This window comes from Meleagris gallopavo, chromosome 1, assembly GCF_000146605.3.
Source record: "Meleagris gallopavo isolate NT-WF06-2002-E0010 breed Aviagen turkey brand Nicholas breeding stock chromosome 1, Turkey_5.1, whole genome shotgun sequence".
Taxonomy (NCBI): domain Eukaryota; kingdom Metazoa; phylum Chordata; class Aves; order Galliformes; family Phasianidae; genus Meleagris; species Meleagris gallopavo.
The window spans coordinates 182,290,825-182,312,506 of NC_015011.2; the positions used below are offsets into that span (position 1 = coordinate 182,290,825).

Genomic DNA, 21,682 nt, shown 5'->3' on the forward strand with positions numbered 1-21,682 from the left:
GTTCCAAATCACATCCAACACCTAGAGATGAATGCACACAGCCACTGGGACACAGGCAGGTGTGTGTTTGCTTCTGCAAAAAGATGATGTCAAAAGCTACAGCAGAAGCTGGCTTGCAAAATACTGCGGAACCATGGCAGGAATTAGTGTCAGGCAGCTTTGAAGTCATATTTATGTGCATCACCATTGAAACTCAAACTACAGAGGTACTGTTCTGAGAGACAAACTACCTTTGCACTAGCTAGGAATTAGGACCAAATACTGAGCAAGTTTTCTTCCACTTCATATCTTTCCAATGAGAAATGCAAATCCTCCACTATTGCCATCAGTTTACTTAATTTCACTGAGTGCAGAAGCAGCTGTGAGAAGTGAATTGAATATCCAGCTACCTTGAAAGTCTTCAGAGTTTGGAAGCTTGACTCCACAAACAAAGTAATCCTTTTGGTCATTCTGCAAGTTTAAAAACAGAAAGTGAAAATGGGACAATAACAGCCAGAATACAGAAGCCTACTCAAAACCCAGAGATAACAAAGCACATCTTGTAAAGATAAACTAAACACCCAATGACACCCGGACAGACTGAGGTAACATTTCAGTCCATATTTCAAGTAATTTATTTGGATTTCTGTTTGAAGAGGAAGAGCTCTATCTTAATTCAGTGCAGAGAAAGGTGTAGGAGCTCTATATTTTGACATCTGGTTTTATGAGCCCCGTTAGAGTGAAGCTAGCCTACTGCCAGGGTTGCTTTATACACTTATATAGGAAGTGGCAAGTATCCATTAAGTTATAGTTACATTCTACTCTTAAGAGTGTAGATTATTTGAGAGATGCTGGCATAAAACCTCTCTGTGTGAAGTTTACAGTCTGAGGACCAAATCCAAGGAAAAGCTCTAAAAAGCAGCACATGAGTGAAGGGGAATCTTCATCCTGAAGAAAACAGGTTTGGTTTGCTCCAGGTGTGACACGAGCTTCCTGTTTCTTACATCAAGCACAGATTTTGGAACACCCAAAACCTACCAGATCGATAGGGTAGATGTAGGAAAGCTCTGAGAGCAACTGCTTGCATCGAATAGTCTGCTGGGCGTTGGTCTTCAGAAACAGTTCTCTTTGGGGAAAAAGAACCCAAAATCATTACCTTCTTCAGAAGCTTTGAATAAGTATCAGCACCCACCACCTTTCCCACATCTTCCCAAGTATCATCCCCCTTCCCTCAGCAAAATACTTGCATTAAGATCAACGCAGGAGACAACACTAGCTTTTGCATTATCAGCTCTCTCTCTTATCATAGGCACGTTTTGACTATGACAATTAACTGTTACAAAGCAGTGCTTCACCAAAATTAGCAGGAAAGTCCTAAAGTGCAACAGAGCATCTTTTTCTACACTTGCTACTGTTCATTATCACTTCCGCTTTCCAGGAACTGTAGCATCTCTTAAAAGAGGCATCAAAGTGACAGCAGGAAGAAATCTGCACCACAGCTGTCCCTTTTAATGCCTTACTCTCAAACCTGCACTTCCTTTCCAATTACAGGCAAGTGGGGGAAAAAAAAAAAACAAACCCAACACAGGTCCTTTTACCTCTTTGCAGTGCATTCTTTTCTTAATTCATGCAGGGATTCATTACGTTCTTGATGCTTCTGATACTCAGTCTCAAATGCATTTCCTAAACAATAAGAGGAATCAGGAAACCAGAACAAGTAGTATCAAAGATTTTCTTAGTTATCATCAGTACCTAACCTTAAAATGTCCAAGTGTTGGCACTAACCCTTTCATTTACTCCCAGGTGCTCATTTTCTGTGTCACGCTGCCAATTTGGGGAATTACAGTGTCTCTGTTCATGCCCTATACAACATTCACCAGCCAAGTGCAGCCTACATAACCTCATTCTCCTTTAAGACCTGTTTCCTCCACGGCTGCTGTGGCAGCATAATTTAGTTAACACAGCTTAAACACAGCCAGAATTAAATGGAATTTCAGAAAAACTTCTCCACCAAGATCAGACATCCGTGTTAAACAGTTGCTGGTGAGCTCTGAAGACACAACCATGTAGCATTTCATCTTTAGTGTAAAACAGAAGGCCAAAATGATTAAGCATTTTACCTTTTATTTTCTATAGAAGCTACTAAGGATGATTTTTGTCTTGTAACACTTAGAGTGGCATTCTAGTCACAGTTTCCAAAGCATCCCTCATGGCATTAAAATACACTTGCATGGTGCCACTGCTTACTGCACTACAGAGCAGCTCTTCTGATTTCTTCCAGGAAATTTTAGTTAAGCACAGCTTGAAATCTCTTCTGTTCAGATTATGAACACCTGCAGCAGAAGCAGCAACATCTGTATGCTCACCTTTGTCATGTAAAGTATTCTTTTCCTTATGTAACAAAGCTACTTCTTGACCAAGGGCCTTCCTCTGCCTCTCCAGTTCATTACGTAGCACCAGGATCTTCAACTGTAAACATTCACTCTCCTTTTTCTAGTGGAAGAAGAATAAAATAGGTGAAAAAAATAGTAAAAGCAATCTAGTTATTTTTCAGTTTTTCCTCACGTAGGTGAATCCATGAAAGAGGTGATAAGAAGAAACAGAACAAGATCAGCATCTAACAGAGAAAAAGTTGAGGCAATAAATAACCCCATGTAATAGATTATGAGGGACCAAAATCATTTTTCTGCTTTGGAAGGAGAAAAACTCAGCTGTGCTCTGGAGTGCTTGCTTGTCCTGCAGGCTCCACCTCCTCTCCTGTGCTCTGTGATGTAACCTGGCCCAGGGCAGAAATCAGAAGATGGAGAGGCAGCAGGAAAGTCCCCCAGGACAGACACAGAGCACAGTGCGAATTCCCTGGCAAAGGGTTTGGTCACAGGAGGAAGGTGAGTAATGAGGAGCCTATGCCAACGCCAGGCAGGAGGCTGGAAAAAGGCTGGAAATGTCTGAGTTGCACTATTAAATCCTATCCCAGCCTCAGTGTGATGAGAAAAAAAAAAAAGGATACAAAAGAACATATAGTAGAGAACAGACTGTGTCACTATGCAGTTACACTAGAAGGATTCCTACCTTCAAAGTTTTAAGGATTTATTCCCTCTACACTCTCTCACTTTCTGCATCTTTAATAGAATCAGTTTCTTCCTTTGAGGCATTCTCTTCACTAGGAAATGATGCTGCTGTCAGCACAGCAAAGCAGAGTTTTCTACTATTATGAGTGTGCTTTCAGTTCCAAATACCGGTTAAGAATAACCATGATCAGAGGGTTGTAGCACCTCCCCTACGAAGAGGGGCTGAGGGAGCTGGGCTTGTTCAGCCTGGAGAAGAAAAGCTGCAGGGTGACCTCAGTGCAGCCTTCAGTACCTAAAGGGAGCCTACAGACAGGAGGGGAGTCAGCTCTTGGAAAGGGGAGATAACAGCAGGACAAGGGGAAATGGTTGGAAGTTGAAGGAGGGAAGATTGAGGTTGGATGTCAGGGGGAAGTTCTTTGCTGTGAGAGTGGTGAGGTGCTGGAACAGCTGCCCAGAGAGGCTGTGGATGCCCCGTCCATCCCTGGAGGTGTTGAAGGCCAGGTTGGATGGGGCCCTAGGCAGCCTGGGCTGCTGTGAAATGTGGAGGTTGGTGGTCCTGCCTGTTGAAGGATGGTTGGAGCTTCGTGATCCTTGAGATCCCTTCGAACCCAAGCCATTCTATGATCCTATGATTCTATAACTGAGGACAGACTCAAAATGGAAAAGAGAACCTGCAGTCCAGCCATAGCCTGGACAGAGTTCCTAACCCAAGGGGCAGCCCTGGGCACGTACCACCAGGCACTGCCACACCGTATGACTCAGCCAGCTTTCACTTCTTCCAAGCAGCTAATGGAGAAAACAATACTTAACACTGGGTGAGAAAGAGGCAGCACTTCACTGAGCCCTTCCCTCTGCTTGTTTGCCTCAGTTACACACGTATGCTCAGCCTCTTGGTTCAAGGCTCCAGAAGGAAACGTGACTCAGTATTAAGGAATGAAACCTTACTTCGTGCATTTCTACAGAGGAATGGAATCCCAGGAAGAGTTTTGACTGTTAAACAAAGCAGAAGTGGGTAATTATTTCCTTGTATTACAGATCATTTTACTAGGAAGCTGCATCACGTGCAGTGTTGTTGTCACTTTTGGTTTTAATGCTCTTCATATAGTTGTGCTTGCAAATTTATTAAGGAAAACCTTTTGGAAGGAGGGACAAGGAGATTTATAACCAGAAAGAAAAGATGATAAAGATGATTAAAAGCCTTTTAACAGCCAGGATGCCAGCAGAAGGCCAATAAGCTATACACTGGAGTTAAATTGCTCCTAAGGGAGTTGAAGTTGTCTACAATCCAATGCCGCAATCAGTTTTTTCTCCCCATTTTCACACTTTGTCAGGCCCTAAACACAGTTTGGCACCTTCTGAAAATGAGTATTCTCAAAGCAAAATCCATCTTCTAAAGCTTACATCACAGAAGTTGCCTTTTCCTCCTAATACAAGGCACCAGATGCAAACCACTTGAGCACCAGCATGATCTTCTAGATGTGAGCTATTCTGTTCCGCAGACTCGTTGCTTTGACCTGACTCAAAAGACTGAGATCCTTCTGGACGAAACCTAAACCAGGTGCCAGTATATTTTTAAGGAGAAGGCAACAGGTCAGGCAAAACAAACTGCCAAAAGCTATTACAAGGTCGAGTACAATTCCTGCTTAAAATTAACATGGCACTTGAGCGACAGCTTTTGCATGAATTCCATTCACCCAAAGGGAGAAGGTTGGAAAAGGATGCAGATAGCAGATTCACCTCACTCTAAATCCATCACAAGAACCCATCAAGAGTTACTTGAAGAATTAAAGTTTGGTTTTCCTGATAAACTTATGTATATGATAGTGATAGGACAAGGGGGAATGCTTTAAGACTGAGACAGTGGAGGTTTAGGTTGGATATTAGGGGAAGTTTTTCCATACAGAGGGTGGTGAGGCACTGGAACAGGTTGCTTTAAGTAACCAACTTACCAGTTCATTGCTTGTAGATGTGCGTCTCAGCTTTTCTTCTATTTCCCTTCCTATTTTCTGAACGGTTACCTGAGTCTGTTTAATTGCACACTGGGCTCTGTGAAGCCTGTAAAGAGAAGAGAAATCACAGCTGCATTAGAGTTTTCTCACAGCTCCTAAGGTGAATGCACCAGGCACGTCGAAGCCAGCAAGGCAAGAGGAACTCAGACTGCCACCTCCTATTGAAGGAAACACAGAGGAAAGCAATGGGAAAAGACAGATCTAGGAGTCGTTAACATCCTGAAACTAATGAGCACAGATTGGAAATTAGCATATTTCTTGGAGGAAATGAGAATCAATCTGAAGACACAGAACTTGTTGTGCAAGCCCAGGTGCAGTCTTCCCAATCAGGGCTCTGCAATCAACTCCTCCTTTTGTTAAGATGCTATTCGTGCTGCTGGAGTAAGAGTTTACCCACGGTCTGCTCAGAACAGTAAAACAGTGGGCAGTTACCCAATGCATTAAGCAAACACTTCACCAGGCTGTTCTAATACGTGCTTTAATGAGCACCTCTGCTCAGCCAAATTAAAGATTTCTGTCCCTTTACAGGAGCACTGAATTTTACTAAAGGATCATTACACATTTGCCGTGAGCCAAGGACCAAAGCATGACAGCATAGAGAAGAGGCTGCTCAGCTCCTTCCTTTTACAGTCTCTAATACCTTCCAGATTTAGGAGCAACTGAGGCACAGCTACGTAAAGCTTCAGGCTAGCAGCTTCCAATGGCCTGCATGCAGTAAGACCAAGATCTCCAGGCCACGTGCCTCAACCATGAGGTTATCACAAAGCACTGCTTCTCACACCACCCTCCCTTAGCATCCCAACTTTGCTCAGCAGCACCCATTAGGAATCAGTTTAATCAGTGTGAGCACCTAACCCAGCTAAGCCCAGCAAACCAGCACACAGGAGCCAAATCTCTGAAGCCTACAGCTCCAGATCACCCACGGGCTTGGTTTCACAACCCTTTTGGAGGCATAAGACCTCTCAAAAACGTGTATTTCCTACTGGGAATCCCCTTCCCACCTTCCCCAACACACCTGGACTTCACACAGCAGGATCTAAGCCTCCTACCCAACAGTTTCCAGCCTGCCCCATTCCAAAGGTCTGGAATATTTTCTTTCCAGACATTAGAAATTCTTACTCAGGGCTAAGAGCAATAGCAGAATGAAACATACCTTTCCCTTTCTCTCCTCTTCATCTGATATTATTATGGGAAGAACACTGTTAGGCACTCAGTGCAGCACAGCCCCGCTTGCTGCAACACTCACACAGTAAAATCCCACTGCTGGGATGTGGTTTAGCCATCAAAGGAGCATTCACAAAACTAACAGACTGTCAGAGGTTTGTTTGCCACATTAATGCTCAGCTGAAGAACCTGTAAGTTTTATAACAGCCTTGAGTCCTACCCACACCCGAGAGTGAGGAACAAACAGCTATCAAAGGCTGGCTCTTAAACCAATACATACTATAGGATACTTCAATTTGATGAATCCCTGTCTAAAAGCGTATTCTCAAACTAGAGCCTGCTGCACAAAACAGTTCAGCAATTGTCTGTGTTTAAGCCAAAGATCATTTTGTCATTCCTTGCAAGATAAAGAGATCCTGCAGTTCAACCTGGCCGCCTCAGTGTCAAATGCTGCCACTTGCACTGAGTCAAGCAATATCAGCAAACCTTCATCCTTGCTCCAATTGTCCCAAGAGCTTCAAAGCAGTAACAATAAGGTCACAGTCACACCTGCAGCTGGGCTCTCTGAGATTAAAACTGCGAGGACTTCACGTCACAAAGGCAGCAAGAGGCAGAACTCTCCTCTCCCAAGCTAAAAAACCCCCTACCTGCACCCACATGGAAACCTGTGGTCATCCAACTGCAGGAATGCAAGCTAAGCCATAAGAACACCAGTTTGGAGACTCTGCCTATCAGTTCCACGTGCACAACAGACCTCAGCGAAGTCAACGACGACTGCAGCAATGCACAGAACACCAAATGCAGGCCATAAATCTGGATTAAAATTGAGATATAATTAATGGAGATGAATTTCAGTGCTAATAGACCACATCTTGTTCCCATTTCTCATCTGCACACGTGGCCAAAGCTAGAGCCTAAAGTTAGCACAATGTGTGCCTTGAGTACAATCCAAATGGGTTTAGTAATTGACAACTACAAGCCAACTGATGGCAATAATCTACGCGATATCAGCCAACGCAGGATTCTTCCTAGATCATTTAAGTGATTTTTATTATTATTTATTATTAAAATTAGCACTTACACAGCACTTTAAGAGCTAATTCAGAGCTCTGAGAGGCTCTTGGCCTGCCATCAAATTCCCATCGATGGTCAGGGAAGCCAAGAAAGTTACAGCAGAAACTCAAGCTTTCTTAAAGAGAGATCTTAGCCAACAGTGTCGTCATTGCAGCGTCCCCACAGCAGCTCACAGCCATGGTCAGCCAGCAGCAGAGTAACAGGAACATAACTTTGATAGATTTACTGCTGTTGTTTGGGATCCTGAGAGCTGCTGTGCAATTGCCCAAGATCAGGTGAGTTGCACACTGCTGCCTGGGAAAGCAGTGAGATGAAAGCAGACGTTAAAATTCCTCGCCGGAGAGGCCACCCTAATGTAGTTTGGAAGGGGAGATGTGTGAAGCTGTTGTCCTCCTTCCATTCTCATACCACGTGCTTTCTGAGAGTCTGCAAAGATAAAAGTACTCTCTCTTCCTTTGGATTGAAGAAAAGTGAAATAGATACAAAAACATCAGTCACGTACTGCAATTTAAAGGCAAAAAAAAAAAAAATTGCCTCTACAGCATTGCTTTAAAAAGAACCTGCAGGTAAAAATTCCACATCTTCCTTCATTGTTTGCTGGTTCCTGAATTGATGAAATCTGGGCTCACTGGGGCATTCATAGAACGGTCTGAGTTGGATGGAGCCACTAAAGGCCATCTGGTCCCACTCCCTGCAATGCACAGGGACACCCACAGCTCCATCAGGTGCTCAGAGCCTCATCCTGCCTGACCTTCAGCATCTCCAGGGAAAGGGCACCCCCACCTCTCTGGGCACCACATCTCTGAGCATCTCTTCAATGCTTTTCAAGTGTTTCCTCTCCCTCCCCCCAAAAAGTACCTTTCGGCTTGGCTTTAAGATCTGAAACCATTCTAGTACTCACCCAGTGTTCTGCCAATAAAAACCTGAGTCACTTCATATCTTCGAGCATCTTTAAGGTTAGATTTGATGTTCTGGCAATTAACTCAACCTGGGTACAAACCTGGGAAAAAAAACCTGGCAAGTTTTGAACTTCTTCACTATTACATGACTTCTGAGCAATGACATTCTAGTCTTGTTAACACAATAAAGCAGTTCTCCCAACTTTCCGAAGATGGCACAGCACAAGGGTCCAACTTAACTCAACTTCAACAGCCTGGGAACGTGCTGTGATGCCACGTTTGTCCTCTTCCAGCTTGCAGTAACTTTACTTGAAGCTTCATCTGAACCACTTTCCTTTCACTCTGCTGTATCGTTATAGAATCACAGAATGGCTGGGTTGGAAGGGATCTCAAGGATCACGAAGCTCCAACCATCCTTCAACAGGCAGGACCACCAACCTCCACATTTCAGAGCAGCCCAGGCTGCCCAGGGCCCCATCCAAGCTGGCCTTCAACACCTCCAGGGATGGACGGGGCATCCACAGCCTCTCTGGGCAGCTGTTCCAGCACCTCACCACTCTCTCCATAAAGAACTTCCCCCTAACATCCAACCTCAATCTTCCCTCCTTCAGCTTCCAGCCATTTCCCCTTGTCCTGCTGTTATCTCCCCTTTCCAAGAGCTGACTCCCCTCCTGTCCGTAGGCTCCCTTTAGGTACCAAAAGGCTGTATCCTCCAAGTGAAATAAAAAAAGAAAAAAGCTGGAGTCCACCGATGGTTCTGCCTATTAAGCTAACATATGTTTATGTTTACATTAATGAAAAGCCTCAGCTTTATTCAACATTTGATATTTTGTAGTTCCACCATACACTCCAAATATCTGCTTCTATCAGTCATCTGGATTTTTCATGTGTGGAACTTGAAGCCATAAATACATCAATTAATGACAGCAGTCACATACTACCCTACTTCTCAAGAGAAACAAATGCCTCAAGTCTCATTTGCCAGAACAACAACGAGCCTAAATTTAAACTGAGAATTACTACCAGGGATTTAAAAACAGAACAGATTGCTTCTGGCCGTTGGTGAGATGTAGGATCCTGGAAGTATAATACTCCAACCTATTACTAAACAAAGCCAAGACTTTCCTAATAAAGAAATGTAACACATACTTCTTTAAATCAGACCAGAGATTAGATTACAGGCAGTGCCAGGCAGCTGTAGCATATTTCTTACAGAGCCCCTTAAACCGTCACTGTCTACATTTACTTTCCCATAAGAAAAAAACTCTCTTAATTTATAATCATATACTCCCTTTCCCACTTTCCTTGGGAACCTACTCCTACAATTTGTCAAAAGCAGATGGAAGACAAGAGAAGGCAGTAGGGAATAAGATGCAAGTCTGGCTCGTTTATTTACAGCATTAAACCTCTGCAAGAGTCAGCGTCGTAAGGAACTCACAGAAGATGCTTTCAAAGAACAGATTCTTTCCATCATCCTCTCAAATGGTTTTAAGTTGACTTCCATAGGTAGGACTCGAATTAAATGGCTGAATAATCAAGGCCATGTGGACACTGCAACAGTGGATGCTTTCAGCTACTTGCAATTGGAGAAGGGAAAAAAAAAAAAAAACACAAAACCCATCAAATGGGCAGCCAGGGAGGCCTCCAGAAGGAGGAGCATCTAAAGGAGCCAAAGTATAGATCACCTTCACTACAGCGTGGGCTGCGAGCAGAAAAGGAGAAAGCCTGGAAGTGGAGCATGAACCATTTCCTCCAGTAATGCAGGCACAAAACCCGAGGCTTCTAGCAGCCTTACGTTAATTCACAGATCTCTACTATAGCCGAAGTCGAGATCTACCACAAGACAAAGAGCAGAGGGATGGCCTGAGCTCTTACAGAACTATTCTGCAGTTGCTCCATACAGGAGCATTGCCCCCACGCTGCTCTCAGCATTCTCCCAGTGAGAGATCTTTAACCCGTTGCATTTGTTCTCAGTCACAACATAGCACAGACCTTCCCTGATGCGGTGAGCTATTCTTGATATAAACCTTCATTGAGATTGTTACCCAGGGTGAGGGAAGGAAATTAGTGTATTGTCCTTATGGCCATACCAAAAATAAGGGAGAGTCCCAGCAGACCTGTTCACATGGTGTGCAAGGGAAGCTGAAGATAAGGCTAACAGCAGAAAATGATCACCAATCCTCCATTTATGTTAACGTACAAAAAAATTCTCTTAGGCTTCATGGACTGTTTCAATTTGCTATGAACCATACTGCTCTCTTCCACAGATTTTGGCAAAATCCAGGCTTGGAAATTGACTCTTTTGATGACTGATTAGTCACAGTGTCCAGATAGCTTAGCACCACACGAGTGCAATGCCTGGGAAGTGCTTTGTCTCAAATTGTGATGTTACAGATGTAAATCCTTAACAAGCCTCTCAAAAAGCACAGATCTCCATTTCCATCACTACTTCCCATCCCAGGAAGATGCTACCCCACAATTCTGACCCACGTGAGTTTGAAGGTGAAAGGAGATCGCACCTGATAGGTTCAGCCATTTCAACACTGCTCACTGCACTACACAGAGGCACTCCAGAGGTCTGATTACAGTTCATATTTATTTATGCTGGCTTTAAGCCATCTGGGTGCTCGTGTCCAAAGCCAAGGGGATGCCTGCCTTGCCTTGGCTGCCTACACAGTGCAGAGAGCCAAGTCTTCCAGGTGGAAATCTTCCCCAGTTAGAAACATCAAGTCTGGCCATTGCACAAAAACATGTAAGAAGGCTTTGGTCACGGCTATGAATTGGGATCCTTCTCTAAGAAGAGAGAAGGGGAAGAAAAGCTAGAAACAGAAGACATAATTCTCAGGGCGTATTTTAAAATGCAAAAATCTTTTTTATGCTCCCTCATTTCCTACCACACATCTACCAAGGTGCCCAAGGTCAGTTACCCTGATCGGCTCATGTAATTCCATGGATGCTGAACTGCTTCCACTGACTGCATTCTTGGTCTCTTTGTTCCTCATCTCAGGGATTAACTCCAGGAAGGATTCTGTTAGTTATAGCTGCTGCTAAAGACAGAAGGAATTAATCACCAATTGATCCATTTATTAAAAAGCTTCTTTCCTAAGCGAGGTAGAGCTAAACAAAAAGTAGTGACACACTGGAACAGGTTGCCCAAGGAGGCTGTGGATGCCCCATCCCTGCAGGTATTCAAGGCCAGGCTGGATGTGGCTCTGGGCAGCCTGGGCTGCTGGTTGGTGACCTGCACACAGCAGGGGGTTGGAATTGGATGAGCACTGTGCTCCTTTGCAACCCAGGCCATTCTGTGGTTTTATGATTAACGTGACCAGGTTCAATACTGCACAGCTGCTCATTTGATTCAGTCCAAGAAGTGGCTCATACATTTCCCTGCCTCTAGGAAGGAAGTAATAGTTGAAAAGCTGAGCTTTGTTCCCCCTCCAAGCAGTGTCTTGTCACTGCCCACCTTTGGCCATTTAAGCTCAGTGAAGTTGAGCTGTTATTGGAACATGAAAAACAGCAGAGCTGCTCATGTGGTGTTTTGACCTGCTTTGAAAAACCAAGTTTAGCTGCTCGGGACACTGCAGCCAAATTTATTCTCTTACCAGCAGAACTGGGAGATGTTTTGTTTAATGAAAGCTTATGTGCTCCCTGGAATTACTCTAGTTCCCCAGATTGGGATTAAAAAGGACACAATGATCCCTTGCTACATGCAGAGTTGCCAACCACCAGACCAGGCTGCAAGAACAAATGTAGGACACAAGACACTGATTTTTTGTATTTAGGAACTGAAGGAGAGATTTTAACCCACAGGCCTAAGCCTTTTCTGTAGCAATTGTCAGCATATCCCATCTTCCCAATACCACTTAACACGGAAAACACTATTCTCCAAAGTTCAAAGGCCAAAAAAACCTGAGTGAAGAGTAAATCTAAATCGATTCCTATCAGTACTGCACATGTTGAGAGCTCGATTAGAGGCACACATCCACAATATGACCTCAGATAGAAGTGACCCATCCTGAGTGGGCTCTGAAAAGTGAACCATGTTACCATAGAGCCTCTTACTACCAGCTACAGAATACTTAGAAAGCCTTGAAGTGAGCTCTGTTCAGAAATATGACAACGTGGCCAAGGGGAAGAAAAAAAAATCTTCAGCATTTCAGCCTTCTTTCTTCATAAACAAATGACTGTAAGAACATTTGCCATTTCCATGTGGTGTGAACAGCTTATTAGCTGCACCATGGCTGCCTCAGGATCTTGTCCACTCACCAAAACATGAAGGTTCATCAGCTACAGAGGTGCTGAGCGCTTCCTTGTGTAAAGCTAAGCTGTCTAACTTTTCTTCCTGCTTAATTAACTCGTAAATCCATGCAATTAAGCATCTGAGCACACAGGCACCCTTTTAATCTAACGCTCCAGTTTTTCTACTGTTCACACTCTCTAGCATTTCTAATTGATTTTTTTTTAATCAACATAATTGGAGCCAAGCACGTGTTTTTCATTAAGGCTTATTCACCAGCTTCATAAGCTTTAGCTATTCATTTCATCTGAAAACTAAAAATAAAAACCATTTCTTCACCCCAGAAAAAGCAGTTCTGACAGCTGAAGAAGATCTTCTCATTTTGCAGTTTTCAAGAGGAAGGACTGAACTGGGAGATGGTCTCAATCTTCATGTTGCAAACCTGTTGGTATTGTACCATCAGAATAATTCCAATACAGACTGTAGCATCACCAGGACCTGCTTCTTCCTTTGAGAAATTAAAACAAAACTCATTACAATCTGTTCTCCATATTCACAATCTGGCAAAAAAAAAAAACCTACACTGGGAAGCCACATGTGCAAGCTGTGAGGTTTCACTACAAACAAATACACCATATAACGAGGAAAAGTCTTCAAAATGTGGGATTTATGTGAGCAGATGCAAACCTTTGCAGTAGACACTTCCCTATTCTCTTTATAGTCAGTGGACAGAAGCAGGCAGGCAGGAATTCATTTCCTCCCAAAGCATACATCCTGTCAGATGAATCACAGCTCAGCTTGTGCCTGCACCTCTCTTCTGGTTCTAGGAGGAACGTGCTCACAAAAACCATCTTTGGAAAGAGTTTACAGGCTGGTTGTTCAGGCCTGGACTCCTGGAAGAGGTGGCAAACCAGACTGCCTGGTAGGAGAAATAGCACAGCTGTCAAACAGGGACTGAAGGTGATTAGAAAGGAAGAAATGCTATCATCAGTCTTTTGAGTGAGGTGTCATGGGGAAGCAGCAATAGAGAAAGCATACAGAGAAAGAAAACCTGACTTCATGCACAAGATAAGAGGGAGGATCCAGGGCTACACAGAGAACTTTGCCTCAGTTCCCAAAGAATTTTCCCACTAGGAGGGAAGCAGGAAAACACAGTACCCAGAGGTAAGGCCACCAGTTGTGAATTTCAACTTCTGCAACGAGGCAATGCAGTACTCCCTGATGAAGCATGCAGAATCCACTGATACGTATTAGCAGCAGGGCTGCTGTCCATCAAGTCCAAGACCAACTGTTTCTTTTTCTGCATTGTGATTCACAAGGAAATAAGGAAAAAAAAATAAAATGCATGACCAGTACACACTTGTCTTCTGTTTAACCAAGGCTTTAACATCAGGTAGTATGAGTTTTCTTTCCATGGACTGTGCCTGAATGTAACCAGAACTTCCCAACAATCCCTCTGCTCGTTTTGTACAGAAGGCACAAGTTTTGTAGGTAGCCTTTAGTTTCAGAAAGTCAAGAAACAGCACACAAATTTTAAGAGAGCTTATAAAAAAAATAACGACAACCCAGAGTTAACTTTTCCTACCTTCTCTTCAGATTTAAGGCCATCCCTTCCCGCAGACAAGGGTGACACCTACTGCCAACGCCACCAAACGACAACTTCCACAGCATGAAACCGAATGTTTTCCCCATCGCTTCTGAAAGCACACTCAGCATTTGCTCCTAAAGGATCTCGTTTGCCTGCTGTTATTGCTACAGAACCAAAGTTCACAAGCTGCCTTGTAAGAAGCCTTTTAAATGCAGCTTACTCCTCAAATCCAACTGTAGAGTTACAAACCCTCTGTTATACCTCACCACTCTGTTATACCTCACCACAGCTATTATTCTTGAACTCCTATATTAAAACAGGTCTGAAAAAGGCCATTTTGACAACATTCACGCCCACATCCCGTGTTTTTCCATAAGCAGAGAGGCAGCTAAGTCACCAACCAAAAGTGGGCAGCTATAGCACCGGTTCTATACTGCACACCAAAATAACTGCATCTTGAGCAGTTATCTTCTGAATTAATGGGAGGATTATGCAAAACACAGGTTCAGTTCAGTAGTTCAACAGAAACAAAATAGTGCAGCTATTTTGTCCCAACTGTGGCATCAACCAAGAAAACTTTAGCAGGGTGCTTCGATTTCATTCTTTACATTCATTTAAAACAGTTTTCATTTTGTTGAGGAAAACAAAGGGCTTTCCATAGAAACTCCCTACCAAAGAAGCTTCATGATTTCAACACTTGCAAAGCAGTCCACAGGCAAGCTCTGCAGGCAGTTCAACACCACTGTGCTCAAGTGTTCATCGTTAGTAGCAAGGACAGCAAGAAAGATGCATGATCTCTCGCCACCAGCAGTACATCCACCCTACCCAGATAACCCCTTACACATTTAAACCCAGAAGATGGATTGAATACTTGGAAAGGCTCTTTCTAAAATGGCTTGAAAGAGTATTTTCAACATCCTTACCTAAGCAAAGAGAAGACATCGTAAGAGTTACGAACACAGTTCTGATCCACCTGGAGAAGGCTGTTCTTCAGGGTACCTGAGTGATCCTTAAAAGGCAAAACAAGAACAGTTAGAAATCAGAAATGCTTCCATCTGGACTACAAGCTTATCTTATCAATCAGATAATCCTGAATTTATGTGTTAATTTAATGTGTTTTAAATGCACCTTCATACAAGCTTACATTCTGTTGGTAGAAGTCATTCAAGAAGGCAACAGTGGCAGCTCAAGCCTGGGCTGCAACTACACTTAGCTATACAATGATATAGGTCATTAACACAGTGTCATTAACAGTTTTCTAGGCACAGTGTATTTTCTTGACTGATAAAGCCCTCCTTTCACTTAGAAGATGCTTACAAGATCAAATCTTAAGTTTTCAGATACAGAATGCTTCCTGGAAGTTACAGTAACTGTGTGTCATTCTTAAGAGATCAACAAGGCCAGAACAATACAGTCCAACAAGCAATTCTTCACTCTGGAAAGGTCCAAACTTCTCCTTATCAGGTATAGCCACACAAGTGCTGTAAAAGGCCACGATGACTCTGAACTGTTTCTTAACAGGACAAAGCAAAGCAGGTCCAACAATCCAGCAGCATTGCCAGAAACGTGAAAGATTGCAGGAAAAAAAAAAAAGTAATGAATATTCATTTCAGTACAGAAAGTATGCTAAAATAGAAGGTGACACCAATGTACCTGGATACAACTGCAAGAAGCCCTATTTATATATTCTTCACCTGCCTCTACAGGCTGTTCCCATATAGAAGGTGTTGGAATGCAGTTAAGTTTCAACACCTAAATGTTGCAAGAGCCACAGGCCACACAGCAGCCATCCCTTTCTGCCAAATATAAGGTTCCATCTGAGGAATCTGAAGATTTATGTGTTACATTATGCATCACACTGCAATAGAGGCACCCTATCAGCTGCCGCCCCCCTGCTCCTCATTCCTGTTCTCAAGACTTTTGATACTACATGTTGAAGTTTGTATTTGCAGCCCCAGAAGAAAAAAAAAAGTCATAAGAAAGATGGCTTAATCCCTGAATCAGCTAGGTGGAAAACTGAAAGTGTTTTTCACCCACAAAGTTGATCTTGTTTTAAGAAACAGTGCCTTCCAAAAGCAAGGCACACAGCTGTCCAGAGAATAAGTGAAGCAGCCTGGAATCACCTGGCTGCAGGATGAAAAGAGCTCAGCCCAATAGCTTGTTGTAGCCTTCTCTTTTCCCCCCCCCCCATATGAAAACACAGGGAAAAGAAATGCCCAATAAAACAGACAGAGTGCTCTACACAACCTGTTCTACTCTGAGGTAATTTGCAGGACACAGAATCGAGTCAGAATCCTTAGAGCTGGAAGGGACCTATAAAGGCCATCTGGTCCAATTCCCCTGCAAGGAACAGGGACACACAAAGCTCCATCAGGTGCACAGGGACACAAAATGTCTCCAGGGATGGGGCACCCACCACATCTCTGGGCAAAGGAAAGGTTTCAAGCTTAGTTATTGAATAGACTTGCTCTTTAGAAGTAGAGTTGTCTGCTTCTCTGCTGCAACATATATTACAGATACAGGCACATGTACTTACAACAAGCACACAAAGGCTTTATTTCTGTAACGTGGCTGAGATCCAGCTGCATTAGGGAAAAAAGGTAGATGCAGGGTTTGTACCTGTAGTACCTGCTGATGTAGACTGTACTCTAAAGAGAGAAAGCTCTTCAAAGGTCTTACTGCTTGATTGTTGGAAAGAGAGCTGCAGCTCAGTAAAGCCTGAAGAAAATCACTCACTCTTCTGTCCATCTTATCCCTCAGCACTGCTAAATGCTTTGAGTTACCCAGAGCTGTACTTGCTAGCTCTACTAGTAGTTCTTTAAGGAATCAACAGCCAGTTGGTCATTGAGTGAAAGCCATCCCTGCTTCCCCAAATGCACCTGTTGAAAAGATACGACTGCAAGAACAAAGGGAAAGTGTTGTGTGTCAGTTAGCAACAAGCATCCAAGGGTTGGAAAAAAATCTGAAAGCCAGGAAGGCAGGGAAGGAAACGGAGGAGAAAGATGGTTTTAAGAAAGTCACTACAATGCTATCAAAATAACCAAACAAAGCCTTGAACAAAAGCAGAAGTTGGAAGTACAACTCTGTGGAGAGTCAGATGTGAGTAGGGACAAAGCTTGCAGAGTATATCCGTTCTGACACTGAGCTGTAAGCCTCACATTTCTCTACCAGTGCAATGCTACAGTTTTCTGCTTCCCCAATTTACAGCACAGGAGTTTCATACAGAGCAAGAATTCTGAGCACAAAGATGTATTTTGAAGGTTACCTTACAGGAAAGCTGGCTGGAAGGTTCTAAAACAACAGCTGACGTGCATCACGTAGCAAAGATGTAAATTTCCAGTGCTTTGAGTTCAAAGTTATCCATTTAGCTGATATGGGCACACTGTTCTTACTGTTTGATCATCAGGGCTATATCAATTTGATCAGGAGGCTGCCAGCTTTAATCAAGAAAAATAATTGTGGCAGCACGTAATGTTCTGTCCTACTTCAGACTGTTCTGCAGCAGTAGCTTCCAGGCTCCCACCCCTTTTGTCACAGAGGAGTTGGCAAGGCAGAAGATGGGAGCATGCATCTTATGGATCAAGTCATGCTCAGCTGTAAATCTCTAACATATTTTGAAACAGAGTTCATAAGAAGTCTCCAGAATGTTTCATTCCAAGTTTCCTTCCTTTGGCTCAGTAGTCTTCTTTAATGAAAAGGACATTCAGAATCAAACATTTATTCTTCCCATTAATAAAATGCACATTCTTGTAAGAATTTATAAATCTAGTCTGGCTGTTTCCACAGTAGTTCAAAGGATAGTTAAATAAATAGGGATTCTTTGAAGCAATGGGAGAAACTGAGTTAGGAAAACACTACTGTCAGTATTCCTAAGGAGATATGTACTAACAGGACACTGCCTCTGTGTCCTGGTTTGCAACAGACCTGCAGAATGGCATTTGGGCACATTTGCAGTCAGAAGGCTTTGTAAGTTCCAGTAAGTAAGTTCCATAAAAGTGAAAAAGCACCTTCAGAAATCAGAGAACACTGATGTTGCCAAAGAGGAAAGGTATCACATTTAGGTTCTATAGGAACAGAGACACGCACCTGACAAAAAGAATCCCTTCCTAAAGGTTTTAGGTAGTGCTTGGTAATAATAGCTAGTATACCCACCAAAGTGAGGCTGTTTCGTATTCAGAACATCTAGCATTAAAACTAGAGATTAACTGTTAAGAATAGAAATATTCCTCAGGTACACACAGCTTCTGAAAGTTACAGGAAGAGTTAGTGCCAATTAGTTTGGCTTGAACTGCAGACAAGTGAGTTGCATACAGGAGGTGTGTATTATACAACACAGTTTGGTTGAGGAGCTGACCAAAAGAAACCAGCAGCTGCAGAGCAGGGTGACAGAAGCTTCTAATTCCTGCAGCAAGAATAAACTACAAGGAAAGACAACAAAAATAAAAATGAAGAGAAAAATATTTTTAAAAAAAGAGACCAAAATTAGTCTCCTTGCTTTCGAGATGCTTTAAATTTGAATGAAATGCCTGCCTCAAGAAAGAGAACATCAAAGCTTATTTTCAGTAATCAGGATTCCTTAGGTCTTTGGTAAGCTCTAAGTCTCGCATGAACTGCTCAAATGTACAAGCAACAGAAGCAACAGTTCCAATCCATCATGTCAAGAAAGTATGCCTTCTCAAAAACATTTTAATGTTTTGAGCATCCAAGCATGAAAGTTTCAGTCTAGAAATTGAATTTCAGCTCATCACCAGTAACTGACAAGCCTGAACATGTAAATGATATCCTCACCTTCTGTTCATATGAAGCTCCATAATAACCATCATTGAGACCAAAAATAATCTCGTTTGGGTTTCTTGCATGTATCTGTAAGAAAAGAAATGATTTTAAAGGTCAACTTCCTATGGTTTTGCACTGCAGCTGAGCATAAAGCCCTCTGTTTGATGATGAAATGCAGTTTCATAGCTCAGAAGAAGAAGAAACCTGACAGCAAACTGAATTTAACCACAGAAAAAGCATTTGTTTCACAGCTTTCACAACTGTTCCTGAGACGTTCAGCCACGTACCTTGGAATGAGAAAGAGTGGTCAGAGCTGCTTTCTTCTTGTTGCTATCAGCAAATTAAAGAGACCAGGAAAGCAATCAAAGAAGCCTCAAGAATAATCAGCCTTTACATTGTCATATCTAAAATGATACTCAGAAGTAGGCTATTGTGGTCATAGCAGACACAAAATCAGTGTTCACTATTATAACTGACATCCTGCTGTTAATGTAAAGGACATCCAATAAAGGCACGCACTACAGAATAATCTTTAGGGAGTTGTTTCTTCTGTCCAACAACAAGGAACAGAACACTGAAGGAAGCTACTGAATGGACAGCTGACCTGAACTGACCAAAGGCTATGATATGCTGTGCAATACCACGCTCAGAAAAACAAACTACAAATTGTTCTGTCCAAGGCAGCTGTTGTTTAAGGACTGGCTGAGCATCAGACCACTAGTGGGAGGTGCTGAGTGACTGCTTCTACATCCTGCCTTGTTTTTCATCCTCCTCCCTCTCCTTTTTTTTTTTTTGCTCTCATTTATTAAATTGTCTTCATCTCAACCCACCCATGAGTTTTTCCTCACTCTTGCTCTCCTGACCATTCCCAACCCACCACTGAGGGAGGGGAGCTGAGTGAGAGCTGTTGGCTGCTACCAAGACCAACTCACCATGCATGAATAACCTGTATTTGCTCACCTAGCTGTTACAATTCTTTAAACCAGAAGTAGAAGAAAAACTGTTTTTTGCATTACCTGCTGTCCCAAGTACTTCAATCCATCCAGATTGACCTTCCATTCGATCAGAAGCTGGAAGTGCTCCTTCTTGCCACCCCAGATCCTCACAACGAAACACGAGACAGACGTATCGAGACGATCAGGCATTATTCCAAAGTCCAAACTCCTCCAGGTTGGATTCTGTTGGTATTCAAAGGGGGGAGAAGAGGTACTGAAGCTGACAGTCCCGACCTCTAAGCATGATATTAGAATGTAGCACTTTATGTCAAAGAAGGATTTTAACACAAATCCATTTCATCATGAACGGCAGCCATTTCAGCTTTTACCAAGAGCTATTAAAGGCTCTGAACAATTACTTCATTAATTGAGTTCAGCCAAATCAAGCACTTGTCAAGTGGATGCAGTGTTGTTTTCCACATTATAATTTAGCTTCTGAAAACCAAAAGTATAGCTTTCATTGCAAAAGCTGAATCGAAGCTCTGACCTATTCCCCAATAATTAAGTTGGCATAATTTATTTACAGGTTTGTTCACATCCTCCTCCTCCTCAACTGATGCTGATGGCAAGCCTTGAAAGAGCTGAGCTGTAAACAGATCTTAGGTATGATACATACAGCTTTATGACAATGAAAGAAGTGTCTGAGACCAATAAAAATATGATTAACATCACTTTGCCAGTTTGGTGTCCTCAGCATTTGAAATAGTTATCTGTTGTAAAGCTTAACCTGGACACCAAAGAGTTCTCACATCAAAGTGGTCCATCCTGGGAAGGTTAAGTCCCATGTGCAGAGGTACCAACTGATCTTTGTTCCACAGCTGTGAAAACAAACACTCAGATCTACTGTTCTGAACTCACTGTTCCAACTTTTGTGGACAGAACCTGAGGAGGAGGAGGAGAATGCGATGCTCCTAAAAGGAATGAAGAGTTTAAATGCGTGTTTAAGAGTCCACAGCTGAGGAATTTATATACTGTGGCAAATACACAATGTCAAAAGAAAAGTTTCTTGTATATGAAAATAACTTACCAGAGAATTCTTGATCACTTCACTCTTATAAAATTCTAAAGAAAAATGAGTGAAAGACACTTTTAGATTAGCTTAAACACCAATAAAAGTCTTCATATTTGAAACAAAAAGCCCAAACAAGTAACACTCTTGAAATAGACATGCTAATGGGTGTAGCCTGTTGGGAACACACTGCTAAGAAAGACTTCAAAGTGCAGCCAACTCTTGTAAGCAAGAGAACTCACTGAATTATTAGAAGTCGTTGTTAAAATAAGTCATTATTAAATACTAAGTTTCATCATTATAACTGAGATGTTCCCATGCCTTTGGTTTCTGGGAAAAGAATGTGGGCCAGTAATTCACAGGATTTGGTTGCCACTTCCCATTTGACTGGTTTGTTATTTAACAGGAGGGAAGGGATAAAGTGACTGCACCACATTCCTGAAGAGCAAGGGTGACGTGTTCCAGGTGCTTAGGAGAGAACCTCAGAGGTGTCAAGAACCCTGGCCTTCCTGGGACACACAGCCCTTGGCTCTCCCAGCCAAAAGAAGAGTCTTTCAGCAGACAGCACTAGAGGCTGAAGCACAGACTTCACAGAAAACCCCTCAGTTTACTAAAATGAAAAGAAAAATCTTTGACAACCCAGAACGTCCCATTCCAGGTTCAAACAACCATCACAGAAGCCCATGCAGCAGGCTCAAGTTAGACAACCTTCAGCCAGTGACCTCAAATTAAAACCTGAGTGTAACAAAACTCACTTCCAAGGCTTCAGCTGTTGATAGATCCAAAAAGAAGATAAAAATCTTTTCTCCATAATGAGGAACTATTGATTGCAATGGGAAGCAAAGCATCAGAAACAAGTTCTAACATTCACAAGTGTTGAAAGC

At 42.7% G+C, this 21,682-nt stretch overlaps 1 protein-coding gene across 1 annotated transcript in view; it reads right to left on the reverse strand.

The window, feature by feature from the left end:
• Positions 1-21,682, reverse strand: part of UVRAG (UV radiation resistance associated) — a 69,474-nt gene that overhangs the window by 46,048 nt on the left and 1,744 nt on the right. The window contains exons 3-11 of the mRNA XM_010706136.3: positions 20,817-20,851; positions 19,811-19,972; positions 18,807-18,881; positions 14,942-15,027; positions 4,997-5,102; positions 2,346-2,472; positions 1,578-1,662; positions 1,018-1,105; positions 390-450 (exon numbers count right to left, since the gene is read on the reverse strand). Of these exons, the coding sequence (XP_010704438.1) occupies positions 390-450; positions 1,018-1,105; positions 1,578-1,662; positions 2,346-2,472; positions 4,997-5,102; positions 14,942-15,027; positions 18,807-18,881; positions 19,811-19,972; positions 20,817-20,851 (825 nt within the window). The remainder of the gene's footprint in view (positions 1-389; positions 451-1,017; positions 1,106-1,577; positions 1,663-2,345; positions 2,473-4,996; positions 5,103-14,941; positions 15,028-18,806; positions 18,882-19,810; positions 19,973-20,816; positions 20,852-21,682) is intronic.